We start from the raw sequence: 14,665 nt of genomic DNA on the forward strand, positions 1-14,665 counted from the left end.
TCAAGAGCCTGGGGCCACATAGGGCAGCTGCTTTCAAACAACGGCCAAAAAAAAAAGACGAAGAAGGAGCTTGTTCCTGTTCAGATCTGAAAATCCCCCAGGCCCTCTGGAGAAATGAGCACAAAGCTGACACAAGTTTATAAGGGCCATGCTTCAAAGTGACTACCTGTGCCCTGCTGATGGGGTTTCACACTGCCATGACATCACTCAGTGCAGTTGCAGATTAAATTCATCCCAAGGATTTAAGCATGTTTCTCCATGCTGTACCACAGGGTGGATGGGGAAACATGGAATTCTCCCAGGAAATCCCTGAACTGAAAGTTGTAACAGTCATTTTCAATTTGCTATATACCATATTTATTCGGATAGTGTTCTCGAAGCTACCAGCATGAGTTTGACCAAACTGCGGGAGGCAGTGGAGGACAGAAGTGCCTGGCGTGCTCTGGTCCATGGGGTCACAAAGAGTCGGACACGACTAAGCGACTAAACAACAACAACAAATATTTATTCAAATCTAATGCTCCCCCTTTTTGGCCAAATTACGTTGCAAAAATTAAGGTGTGCATTAGATTCAATGGCACATTTACATTCTCCAGCAAATAGTTTTTTTGGTTTCAAGGTTCTGAAAATTGAGGCGTGCATTAGATTCGATGGGGCATTAGACTTGAGCAAATACAGTATATTGATTCCCTTAGGGATTCCTCTTGTTCAATACTGATCCACTTTCAAATCAGGCATTAAATAAATGCACCAGCCACTCTAGCTTGCTGCTTACATTATAGAATTGAAGCTCCAGTCGATATACATCTAGCGGCAAATTTTAAAAAGAAAAACAGCCCTGCCATTGTTTTGCATTGTCTTCTACAGCTACTGTTGCCCAGTATCAATCACCTGCAATCATTCAATGTTTCTAATCCCATACTAACTCATTTTTGCACAATTCCAACAGCTTCCACATTCAGCAGAAGTTCAGATAGTCTCCTGCTGCAAAGCCATCCTGCTGTTAGTTGCTGAGAACCCCACCACACCTAACGGCTATACCAACAATCTAGCAGCAAGCTAACATTCTGTGCAAAACAGCAGCAAATTGTTCAGCTATTTGTGTGATGCTGCTTTTTCAAACTAACAACAATGACGCTTCCTGCAGCCATCTTTGGTTTCAAAGAATGATAATCATGAACAAATAGTAGCTATGAGATCACTAACCTCCATTCCTTGTTCCTAACCTGTACCATCTTTAAGTACTATCCAGCAATGAGTCACAATCGGTGTTAATTATGTGCATATCACAAAGTCACCAGGCAGTCTTGCCTTCTACACCAAACTTTAGGCACTCCTCATCTTCTGAAGTGTAATCTTAGCTCACCCTCATGCCTCTCATAGAAGCAGCAGCTTCTTGGATCAGTACCTGGGTGTAGTACATGGAATCACTACTTAATGCAGAGGTGAGGTGATGTTAGGTGAGATATCCACATCACTGTCTTTCCATGTTAGACACCCACAATTTCAGGAGAAGGCTAACTTCATAATGTTGGTCTATTTTGAAGTTCATATTCATGTGGTTTATGGATAAATCGATGCCTCTGGAGGCAGATGAAGTTGCTGTTCTATGCAAAAAAAAAGAGGCCATAATGGCAACCTTGCTTTGTCTCCAGGACATTTGCACATTTAGACACTCCAAGGGCACAGTCTTGTGCAGCCCTTCCTACACAGTATCATGGTGATTCATCTGCTTCCAGTGCTCTCTCTCGCCTCTGAATTGTACCCAGAAAGCCTGAGGATTTAATGCTTTGTACAGCAGATAGATATTAAAAATCTCTTTTCATTGTAGTGCTACGATGCTCTTTTCTCGCCAGTTTCATTTCTTATGCTCTGTTCTTCTTTTTCTCTTTTCTGTCTGTCTGTCGTTTTTCAACCTGCCTACTGCTCACTGAACCTGGGGCCTCATCGCTCCCCTGGCTGGATCCCCTCTGGACAGGGAAGGCCGCATGGTGGTGTTGTCCCTTGTTTTGGGGCTTTCAGAACAGGACGACTTTGCCAATATACCTGATCTTCAAACCACTGGAAACCAACAGAACCAGAACTCTCAGGGGGACAAGAGGTATGAGTAGGAGACAGGGGCTTTCGGCAAGAGGAAAGAAAGCCTCACGAGGGGCTGTCCTTCATGAGAGTTGGAAAGCTGGTGCAGGAAATCAAGGAAGCTCCAGCGTTGGGCCTGGTGCAACATCTAAGCCAGTCTAGCAATACTCTTACCTCCTGCTTGGAACCTCATTTCCTCCCTGATGGTCAGCTCCCTTTGGGGAAAAATGGCAATTCCTTTCACAAGCGCGTACTCTGGTGGGAATGTATCCTCATATAAACCCTCCCCATTTTACATCTCTTCAGCTCCATCCAGTTCCTTCTCTCTTCCCTGTCCAGTCCAATAGTAAGTGTGTGAGGAGTGTGCAGGGATGGGCCAATACATTTTGCTCCCTGAGGCAAATAGTATCCAACCCACCCCCACCAAGCTAAAGTGGTGAGTGGCACCCAAAGCAGATGATTCCACAAGCACCTCTCTGCCTTCCTGGCAGTAAAAAGACAATAATAATAAATTAAGGGTGGTGGCCAAGTGGCCCCATTGCAATTAATGGACCTAGGTTAGTCATGTTAATTAATTTCATGATTGCAAACAAAACCCATGTGTAGAATATATCACTGCTGCTGTCGGGTACATAGGATATTTGCCCTGGACTCCATGGCTACCAATATTGTGACTGGGCCCTTTTGGCAGGTCTGGAATTTAGCATTAGGAAGACTAATACATTGGGGACCTTGATCATAATACGGCCTATCCCAAACTACCTGGGTGCAGCACATCCTTCTCCTGAAGATGCAATAGGCACACTAACACTCCTAATTCAGAGCTACCCTCAGGACCTGCAGGTTGCTCCCTATGAAGCAAGAATAGTCTCTCCTTCCTTGTTTCCCCCTTCCCATACACTCCCTCACTTGACTAATGGGATCTAACAGGGTCATATTGTGTGACTTACAAAATAGGTTCTCGGAGAGGAAGTGCCTAGCTAGAAGCAGAGGCCTCAAACACTTCCACGTGTACGTTAAATTCCATCTTTTAAGGAGACGAGGTGCGAAGGAGCAGATTTCACATGATCAGTGCATTAATTAACTGGCACCGTTCTCGCCTGCTGACTATTTTTACCTTGCTGAGGCTATATTTCACTACATATTTTAGCACTTTCCATTTGATCATCCAATTGCATAGTTGATCCTTGCTTTTTCAGCCTGCAATTTTAAGTAGTAGCAGGTCAATAAAGAGTCCTATTAGGCCATAACAATTCAGGGGGAGAGGAAGTACCTTCTACTGGCACATGCCCATTCTGTGCACATCCCATCTGGGAAAACCCTCTACCTCCTACATAATCAGGCCACCACCCCAGTCCCAGCTTGATGAGAACATTCTCCCTTGTAACCAACTTCAGTAATAAGAAACCTACATGTGTTTATGGCATCCATCACACAATGATTCCCATAATTTCAAGACAAGAAGGAGTTGGGCACATGGCCACTGTATGTGTAAGAGATGTTTTGCAGGGATTGGCTCTGAAGAGCCTTTTCCATTTCACATTGTTAGTCTGGAGGGAATCCCACGGAGAAAGAGCTGTGCTTTTGTAAGCTTCTTTCATGGTTAATATGAGTAAATGAAGGCTCTCCAGTTTGCCCAAAGCAGGGGGTTTAGATTCTTCTCACTTCTTTTGAAAGCTGTGGCCCTAACTGTATATCATTTTCTGGGCCTTTAGCTGGCACTGATGGAAGGCTCTTTTCAAACCTAATTAACTTAATTTGGGGCGGGGTTATAAGGGGCACTGCAGTCCAAAGGATGTTGAGGCAGCTGCAAGCCACCCTTCCACACACAAAACACTCCCTGTGCAACTGTCGAGATTAGGAGACTCTCCCATTGACACCAAAGGAGTAGCGGGAGGTTGCGATGGGCCAGGTGGAGAGGCTCCCAGCTCACATCTGACCCCTGGACTACCAGCTCCCCATTCCTGCTTTAGTACAGGCATGCAACGATTGTCTTCCTAGACTTCCAAGCTTCTATTAACTTCTTTACAGTTACACTGTGGGAGCAGAAAACTCAGAGCTCATACTGAAATTATTATTATCATAATCTTGCACATAGGGCTGTCACATAACCCTCCAACATTCCCCTGATGAAAATAGGGACCACACATCTTTTGGTGCCACGCAAGTCAGGTGGCTCATGTGAGAGCACAGTACCAAAAGGCATTTTTGGGTGTTGTGTTCTGACTTGCGTGAGAGCGCGGCACCACTGCAAATGCCAGCACCAGCTCATCTCTGGGACATTCTGGAATCAAATCAGAAGCCAGGATGGCTTTTGTAATTCCAGGAATGTTACCGGAAAATAGGGACGATTGGAGGGTATGTTGTCAGTTTAATCTGGAATGTGTCCTTGTGTTGTGTCTGAACAAATAACTTAATGGAGAAATTCTGGTGCCATAAGCCCGGTCAGACAAGGAAACCTAAACCTAATCCCAAATGTTGTGCAGATCTCATGCAGGACAGCAGACCCAATGGAGATGTAAGGAGATATGAACTGTTCATTTGTCTGTGTCTCAGGAACTCAGCATCTCTCAGAGCTTCCTGTCTTCAGTTCCTGTATCTGATATTTAAAAAAAAACACAACTTTCTGAATCAGAAGAAGTCATGGTTACCACCTGCCTTTCTTGTTTTCCTGTGAGGCCCTTGATACTTTACTGAGATTCAGGAAAACAACTTCCCACGTATGAGTTTGGTCCCCCATCTCCTTGGTAATGCATTCAGCTCTGATCGCAAGCTGCTCCACTGGTCACACCATTCCTTTCCAAACCACTGCTCCCCCTCTCTCTGGAGGCTGACAGTGTGGGAAAGAGTGATGTGATCAGCATACCCATCTATGATCAGAGCCTAATGCATTACTAAAGCCTCCTGCGATGGAGCAGTGGGGATCTTGGCAGCTACCACCAGACTCAGTAATGTCTGAACTGGACATCTGTCTCAAGCTCCGTCTTTCAACCTGTTCCCCTCCCTGCCTTCCTTGTGGAATCTTGCCTCTGCTTCTTCCTCTCCACCTGTGGTCACCTTCTCCCTTGCTTCCTCTGTACACTCGCCATACTGCTTCTTTGTTTCCCTACGCCCCTCTTCCACATTCCTTTGCCTCTTTTTATTTACCTGCCTGCCCCCCACCCACCTTTTCTGCCTGCCTGGCCTATGGAATGTTGATGATTGTACAATGATTGCAAAGGGGCTTGTGATGCAGTCTTTGGGGGCTTGCTGGGAAGGAGGGAGGGGTTGTTCTGGTTGCATTGAAATCCCTTTTACCTCAGTCTCTCCTCTCCTCAGCAGTAATCACACGATGTTCTGCCATCCCATACCCCAATGTAATATATCCTCACCCTCATCCTCCTTGCACTTTCTCCTCTTCCTTCTTCTAGCCTTGCTGCTCTTGTTGCTGCCTGAACTTTCCCCCTTGTCAACCTCGGCAGCTCCAGTCCAGTGCCTTGTTCTCTGTGTGTGGTGGCTGTTCCTCCTCTACGAATCTTTGTGGTTTGTGTGTGTGGATGTATGTGTGTGTGTGCATATGGGTGTGTGTTTCTCTCCTGCTACACTTTTCTCCACCCTCTTTCCGTTCCAGCAGGAGGCATCCTGCAGATCCTGGGATGAAAGGCACCCTCTCTTCTTTCTTTCTCTCTCTTCTCTATCTCTCTCCCTATCCTGTGACTTCTGCAGCACTCACCAACTCCCAGACAGCCTTGCAGCTGATCCAGTACTCTGGGGTTGCAAAAATAACTCTGGATTTGTCATACCTTCTGACAGTCAATCACACACATACACACACACACACACATTTGCTCTCACTTTATTTTTAACTTTTTTTTCTTTTCTATTTTTGGTCTCCAGCTATTCTGGTCTCCTTTATCTGTGCATGCATGTACTAGTCTGTATGTCAGTGTACACCCAGCATCTTTGTATGTGTCAGTCTGCCTCAGGGTGTAATCTTTATATCTAGAATTTCCCACCCGAGAGTCTGTCCCTCTGCATGAGCCTGATGCTTGTTGATCTATTTATGTGTATGTGTATTGCTGTATTTATTGATGGGTATCAGTGTGTTTGGATCTTGTGTGTGATGTGTCTGCATGTCAGCGTGCCTGGAGATGCACATGTAATGAGCCATTACATAAGTCCATTGGCATATGTTCGTCTCTCTCTTTGTGGTTATTATAGCATCTTTGTGACATGTCAAGAGGCTATCTGTATATAATCAATGTCTTTGGGTTTTCCATCTTGGTCAGCATCTCCTTGATATTATTTGTCTGCCTCTGAACAATGCTTGTCTGCATTTTTCTTAGGCTTTCCTCCTCCCCCTGCCCCCACATCCTATAGAAAACCTGTGTGAATGAGGTCCAGCTGATCAAACTTAATCCAGAAACTGTCCATTATTGGCAGGTGTCATTCTTATCGTGGAGGGCTCCTCTCTGCAAATTAGGAAACCTTCATTTTTCAGAGTTCATTCCTGAATGCATGCTGAGAGCCCTCCACGTGTGCAGTTAAGCTCAGTGAGAGAGCCCTTGCTTTGCATACGAAAGCTTTCAGGCTCACTCAATCCCTGGCAGCTAGCTCCAGTTCAAAGAATCAGGAGGCAGGTGATGAGAAGAAGTCTTCTGCCTGAGGCCCTAGAGAGCCACTGCCAGTCAGATTAAGCAGTGCTGGGAGAGATGGACGAGTAGTCTGATGTAGTATAAGTCAGCTTTCTATGTCTTTTCAATTTTCAACATGAATGTGCATAGACTGAGAGAGGAGTCTGTCACCACAGTGCTGTGCACACACACGCGTGTGCGCGCACGCACACACACACACACACACACATATGCACGCATGAACGGAGAAGGCTAGAACGACAAGCTTATGGGCAATTCTTTTTTCTTTAGGCCTTTTCATTAGTTACATTGCTGCATGGGGTGGGGAGTGAGACTGTGTGCTGATTTCCTATCCTTTCCTCAACAATAGCTTGACCCATCACTACCCCTGGGCTTTATGACGGAGTGAGGATTTGACTCTGGCTCTCCCACGTTCAACCCCAACATTCTCACGGCTACAGTGTAAACAAACTTGCTCTACCTCCAGCAACCTACAGGCAGTGGCGGAGGAAGGGGGTGCGGGGGATGTGGTCCACCCCAGGTGTCATCACTGGGGTGTGTGTGACAAAATGAGTTTTAAAAAAAATTGAGCTTACGAAACTTTTTAGGAGTGACGTGGTGGTTTAGGCGTCTGCAGATTCTGCACTGCCTGAAACGGCAGCGTGGGACTTGCGTCTGCCTACTGCCTCTTCCTCAGCCACCCTACAACTGAGAGGGAGACATCGGAGAGGCTCGCCACACCCCCATGTGCGGATTGCCACACCCCCATGGGCAGCTCGCCACGACCCCACGGGCAGGAATCGCCCCACCCCCAGCTGTAGGACACCCCCACACACCAGGCACCCAAGCGGCTGGTTACGCCGCTGCCTACAGGAGCTCAGTTCACACTAGGATGCACATGAACCACCTCCCACTATGACGATCATCACTCTGCCATGGAATTTGCACAGAGCTACATTGAAAGAGCAGGTTTCAGAGCCCAAATACTTGCACCACAGCCCACCAGCTGTTCAAGCTAGTAACAAACACACCGCCCAACCACTCATCATGCTCAATTGCATATTCTAAGCAAAGTACATTCTGTCGGTGTTTCTGGGCTCAGCATCTTCTTCACTTAGACAATTTTGGCTACATCCAGAAAATGGCAAATTTCCAGCTTCCCATGCCTGCACCCTCAGTACATGTAACATGGAGTTGTCCCTTGATTATCTGCATTTTCCTTGAACCCATCCAAGCAGGTGGTATACACACTCTCTTCTGTATCTTTATATTTCAGTGTGTGGGCCTTTCTATGCCTGCGTTGTGTGTCCAGCAGTCTATAATTTTGGCCAGCTGTCTCCTTGTGCATCCATTGCAATATCCTTTCCTTGGGCAAGGAGCAAGTTTATGTCTCTCCTCCTATATGTGCCCTTTCCAGCCTTCTGCTTAATGGCAGCTCCTCTCTCTTCCTCCTGGCTCATGTCTTTCTCTTGGGTTCCTGTAGAGCTCCACCTCCTTACCCTAGGTGTAGCAATTTGCCTGCCCTGGATAATTTGAGCTCCCACATTCTTGTGAGTGCTGCAAACACTGACACAGGGAGATCATTGATTTGTTTGTGACTGTGTCATAAGTGTCAGTTGACACGATGAGACCCCTGAAGCAGCCCATATCATCCTTGGATCTTCTGGAGAGCTTGCAATAGCCTTCCTGAAAAATGAGGGGAGGGGCATAAAATCAGGCGTGTTTTGAATGCAGCCATGGAGCTAGGAGTGGAATGTTTTGCTCACAGGACCCTGGAAGAGGGCACATTTGTATGTGTATGCAATAAGACAGTTGCTTTCAGAGTCGCAAAGTGATTTCATGCTCTTTATTCAGCTCATAGTGGTGAGGAGGAATGAATGAATGTCCCCTCACAGTATCTGCTTTATATACATTATTTACACAATGGGCTGCACATGATTGGCTAATTCCGGAATTCTACTGTAAGCCAATCAGGTTGTGGATTCACTTATATCTGGAGCATGATTGGGTGGTTCCTGCCAACCAATCATACTGCTGCATTGTTCTTGGACCAATTAGACTGCTGCATTCTGAATCCTATTGTTCTAGGACCAATCAGACTGCTGTAATTTGGATCCTATTGTTCTAGGACCAATCAGACTGCTGCAGTTTGGATCCTATTCAACTCAGTACATAACAACATTGCTTATTTGTAGCAATGCTGCTGTGGGAACAAAATGGAAACCAATCAGTGGAGGGGATTTCCAAGGGTGCTACCACTTATCAGTTTCCCTCTGTGTGGTAAATAAAAGTAATTTGAAAAGCAGCTGCCATGTTATGCCCAATATGAAATGGCACCGGGAGGCATAATTGATGACTAGCCAAAACAGCATTGCCCAAACCTATCTGGCAAAAGATGAGGTGTTACAGAGTTAATGAACTGTTGCCAAGTTTTGAACTAAAGACCTAACCTGACCCAGGCAGAGTGCCCCAATTCTGCTCTTTCCCTGGGCCCTTGTGAGACATCCCGTCGACACCCAGTTCTCAGGTTTCTTGGGAACTCTGCATACACTGAGGCTGGCAGAGAAACCATCTGGCCGTATGTCATTTCAGAAATTGCCTGTCAAGGAAAGCAAACAAAGGTGGTTGCCTCTTTGTGAAAGGGAATGTTTGTATTTGGAGAAGGTTAATGGACTGGAGAGGCAGGAAGAGAGTTTGCAAGAAGTACCAGCACAGACCAACCTACAGCCCATGAAGCTTCAGTATGCCCTTTCCAGCTCAATCCCATATGTATTGACACAGCACAGAAATGGTATTTAAATACTCAGAAGGAGAAAGACATGTAGTTCCATATGGGGTCTTTTGGTGGTGGGGAGATGGTCCATCCAAATGGAAGGGGTGTGTGTGTGTGATAATCTTAAATCCAGAACCAGGAAAGACCCTGAGCGAGGATGAAGTGATATGGTGGGTGTTTTATTTATTCATAGAGTGTGACATAGAAAAGGGACAGACCCATCTCCTCACAGGGTTAACAACTTAAATGTCAATAAAGGACAGGGAGAGAGGAGAGAAGGGACAGAAGAAGAGAAGGTTGCTGAGTCCAAAGGCTCGAAATAAACATCGAAAAAGCAAGTACGTAAAGCTGGTTTGGGATTCCACAGGAGTAAGTTGTAGGGGGAATCACAGAAATGAGATGGGTTATCAGAGCAGTCTGGAGGTTTAGCCCTCAGTTCTCTAGTTCTCCCATGAGCTATGTTTTTCCTCCTTGTCTTGAATCCTGTATTTCTGTTGTCTCCAAAGCGTATGCCTAATGTGCTTCTCCTATCTCTCCCAGATTGCCCTCTGGTGGCAAAGCGGTAAACACAGCTCCTGTGCCAGGACAGACACAACACGAGGAGCCTGACCATAAAACAGAGGCTCGCTCATCCGTCTCAGACCTCGTAAACTCCCTGACCAGTGAGATGCTGATGGTGAGTGCTATCAGGGTTGCTCAGTATAATAATAATTCACAGTATATATTCCCATAAAGTCTGGAGGAAGCAAGGTTTTTATTCTGGATTAGGCACATCCGACCATATTCCTTTTGTGTTTCAGAAGTGTTCGTTCTCTCTCTCTCTCTCTCTCTCTCCACACACACACACACACACACACACACACACACACAGCAGGAAGATTCAACTAACAAGTCCCACTAGCCTGCACAAGGACTTCTGCTAGTGCAATGCCCCCCCCACTTTTCTCCCCTGCACCCCATCCCAAAATTGGCTTGGGGGTCAGGAGAACCCCCAGAACGGTGCACAAGAGGGAAGGAGAGGATCATTCTGTCTAGCAAACTGAAAAGCATGCACTGACAGAATGATTGTTGTAGTGCTTCGCTGAATTCCTCCCACTGTGTGTATGTGTGTGTTCTAAATGAATTCAGACTCCACTTCCAGAACAGTGAGGCCGAGACTTAAATCCAGTCTTAAGTTCTTGTCCTACCCTACACAGATGACTCTGGAATTGGAACTACTTACTGGTTTATTTGCAACATTTTTATACCATCTGACTGTTATCTAAGTTATCTGACTGTTGTACAATTTTTAAAATATAAAAACGCAACATTCAAAAGAGCCAGTGTGGCATAGTGGTTAGAGTATTGGAGTGTAGGGCCTAGGGACCAGGGTTTAAACCCCAATTCAGCCATAAAGGTTACTGGGTGACCTTGGGCCAGTCACTGCCTCTTAACCCAACTCACAGGGTTGTTTTGAGGATAAAATGGTGGCAACACCTTGGAGGGAAGGTAGGATATAAATGTAATAAATAAACGAAATTTTAAAAAACCAAATTAAATCTACATCAGAATAAAACCAACAGCAGAGAAATAGCACTAGCCAAGATATAAAAACAGGGTTTTAAAAATAAAAAAGTGCGGGACTAAGAAAAGGTCTCCACTGTCGCCAAAAAACTGCAATGTAGATGCCAGGCAAGCCTCTCTGGGGAAGGCATTGTGCAACCAAAGTGCCATCCTGGTGTTGATTCAGAAAAAGGACCTCTCCCTAGTGGTCATCCATCTCACTTTATTTGGGAGAGTACCTGAAGAAGAGCTTCTGAAGATGCTTTTAGGATCCAGGCAGGTATATCTGAGAGGAGATGATCCTTCAGGTAACCTGGCTCCAAGCCATTGAGGTCATTAAATGTTAATACTGGCACTTTCAAGTTGACCCAGAAACAGCCTGGCAGCCAGTGCAGATGGCAAAGCACTGGTGTAGTAGGAACATATTGGCCAGTCCCTGTTAACAATCTTGCTTCCCTATTGTGGAACGCCTCAAGTTTTTAGTCTGTTTTGTAAGAGAGCCTCAGGTAGAATGCATCACAGTAATCTAAGCAAGAAGTTACTGGAGTGTGAATAAGTGCAGCTAGGCTATTTGAGTTTCAGGCCCAAAGTGCATGAGACACAGGAGATCCGTGATTGGATCACCCTTTGTTGTTTATTACCCTTAAACTGCTGTTGGGGTTCCAAATTTGACTGGGGAAGCAGCACAGGGCAAAATATTATGCCTTTCTCCTCAAACCATTTTCCACAACTTAAACTTCACCGCCGAAGCTGCCATTAGCTCTGCTGAATAGGGGGACATTCACTCCGATGAAACACAGACGCTATCTATGAGAAGGGTCTCCCAGCTTTGTGTCCGAACCCTCCCAGCACCAGCCATTCTGTTTTCATCCAGGGTTACCCAATATTTTAATTTCCTAGATTTGGGGGCTCCCACTGCTTTGCATCACCATGAGCTGAGCAGGTGGTTATGTTTGCCCTGTTCAAAAATAATAAAAATAAAAAACCCCTCTCTTGAACTCTTCACTGTATCCTTATTGATTTATTTGGGGGTGGGGATAATGAAACAAGGTTTCCAGGGTTATACAACGTTCAGACAGATGTGTTTGCATAGGGGATAAAAGCAGTGGAGTGACTAGCAATCCAAATTTAAATCTGTTTTGAACATTGCTAGCTGTGCGTCAGGTCCATTATTGAAATTTGTGGTCAATAAGCTGCTATATTTCAAACATATTAAGGTGAGTTCATGTATTGATTTTCAACAAAGAAAAAGCCTGTTACCTTCCTGCTTGTTTTTCATTTATATATACTTCCCTAACATAAGAAGCAATGATCTATTATCAACTGTTCCATAATGATATACTTTATGCATTCAGGTGACCAAATGATAGCTACAATTATTGCACTTGGCCTCTCTATTAAACCCCTCTTTTGGCCTGAAAGGTCAAAGAAAAATTCACTCTGGATTGCTACAAATGGTCTTTTAGTGACTTTGTCATCATTTTAAGAACTCTGCAGAGAAAAGTAAGACTGGCAAGTTTTTGGAAGGAATCATTTCACATGTTATTAAGCCACCATAGCAGCTATTTTTCTCCTTCTCTAGACACCCTTGTGTGTGGTAGGACTCCGAAGCTAGTGTGGAATACTCTTAGTTGAAAGATTTGTAAATGGAAGAGACAGGGTTCAAACTTGTGATCACCCATGAAGCTTACTGGGACAGGCAAAGTCCCTGTTTTTTCAGCCTAACCTGCTTCACTAGCTTGCTGTGAAGATAAGATGGTGTGAATTCAATGTTCTGTGCACCAGTCCAAGCTGCTTGGAGAAGTGCAGGATACCAGTGTGCTCCCACTGACGCTCTTTATGCCTTGAAAGTGTTTCTTTATGTATTGCCTGTGTCCCTCACTATCCACCCCACGTCTTCCCAGTGGGTCTCCTTATTTCTAGCACTCCCACTCTTCTAGTCTCCACCCACTTCCCATCAGCTAGTTCCTGTTTGCTGGGAAATATTAATGAGCTGGTCTGCAGAGAACACAGCAGGCGTGGAACTGTCTGCTGGGTTCATTAAATCACAGGCACAGTTGATCCCTGGGATGCAGCCATATGAGGGGGGCCCTGAGGCAAGGAGTCAAAGAGGGTCCCATCGCACACATGGAACATTAACTTCTGGACTTTTGTCTTCATAAATGTATCAAGCCTAATTCATAAGTGCCTCTCTTTGTGCTCCATGTCCACTTTAGACAGAAAGTAAATGTATGTGTACGATGATTTTTAATATGTCGGCCAACGTGTATTTATTTATTTATTTGCACCTAATGTTTCTTTGGTCGGTTTTGTTGCCAGACCCCTGGCAATGGTTGGGAGTTAGAAAATGGTTCTAGTATTAGATTTCTTTGTCTTTCCGTACTGATAGTTTCCTTTGACTGTAGTTGGAAGAAGGGCTTTTTAGCTTAGAAAAAAAGACAAATAACAGAGCAATCCAATTCAAGTTACACCAGCTGATGGGGACAGAGAATCTGGAGGAAATGCTGCTACTCTGGCCAAACACCAGATGCATCACTACCCTGGCAAGCACACCAGATGCTATGCTGGTGCGTCTGCAGTGGTGGCGAACGCATGTCAGGAAACGGGCCCAAGCAAGGTGGAGTTGTGAGGTAGATGGAGGTGACCACACATTTATGCCATATTCTACACTCCTGTGGCCATGCCTCCATTGATGACACCACCTCCAGACCTGGTGCAAGAAATTTCCTCCCCACTGATTTCAGGGGAAGGCATGTAAAATAACTGCTCTCCCATCAACAAATGCTCCACACACATTGCCATGGCAGAGCACAGAATATGATTGGCAGAGCACAGAATATGATTGGCTCACTCGCAGCCTACCGCCACCAGTGTAAACTCATACAAGAATCTCACCTTGAGACTCCAGGCATAGACACCCAACAGCTACCTCCACTCCTACACCTGGAGATGTCAGGACAAAGCACCCCACACAGGTAAGCAAGGAAAGAGGGAAAGCATGCTTCAAGTACTGTACAACTGCTGCATCTGTCTCCTGTGTATTCCCCATCACACCCTTTCTCAATCAAGGGCCACATTGCCTTAAGGGGAAATGGTTGGTGGCCCACCTATTGGTAGTAGACTGGCCCAAAATTAGTGGGTGACAAAAAAAATAATAATAGTTGGTGACACCACTTTCTCTCTCTTTATGACATCTCTTTTTCTCTCTGTGGATCCCTGTTTCTCCCCTCCACAATCCATTCATTTCTCTCACACAACAATCCCACCTACCCACTTCTGTGTATACAGGCATGCACCCCATTCATTCACCATCCATATATTCTCTCTTCTATTATCCCTCACAAACATGCACTATCTAACCAAACACCACACCCAACTATCCATCCATACACACAGCCAATCCATATACTTGCCCATTCATTCATTTGTGCGCACGCACACACACACACACAGAGAGAGAGAGAGAGAGAGAGAGAGAGACTGACCTAGGATCAAGTTTTTTCTGTTGCTCACCTCTGCACTTTCCTGGTTCACACTCCTAGCCAAACCCATTATCCATCATTATCTCCTCCTTTTTCGTTTTGGCTGGCCTTCCCCAGCCCACATTTCAGTCATTCATTCCCCTCTCTGCACCTTTCACCCATTGGTTTCTTCATTA

At 45.4% G+C, this 14,665-nt stretch overlaps 1 protein-coding gene across 4 annotated transcripts in view; it reads left to right on the top strand.

Moving 5' to 3' along the window:
* The window catches only part of SYT7 (synaptotagmin 7), a 232,915-nt gene that overhangs the window by 185,811 nt on the left and 32,439 nt on the right, over nt 1–14,665 (top strand). For 2 of the 4 annotated variants that reach the window (XM_082220936.1, XM_082220937.1), the window contains 2 exons: nt 1,979–2,101; nt 10,006–10,141. In XM_082220936.1, the coding sequence (XP_082077062.1) occupies nt 1,979–2,101; nt 10,006–10,141 (259 nt within the window). The remainder of the gene's footprint in view (nt 1–1,978; nt 2,102–10,005; nt 10,142–14,665) is intronic. The other 2 variants (XM_082220939.1, XM_082220938.1) reach the window with 1 other exon arrangement.

Source organism: Podarcis vaucheri, assembly GCF_965113315.1.
Source record: "Podarcis vaucheri genome assembly, chromosome: 1".
Taxonomy (NCBI): domain Eukaryota; kingdom Metazoa; phylum Chordata; class Lepidosauria; order Squamata; family Lacertidae; genus Podarcis; species Podarcis vaucheri.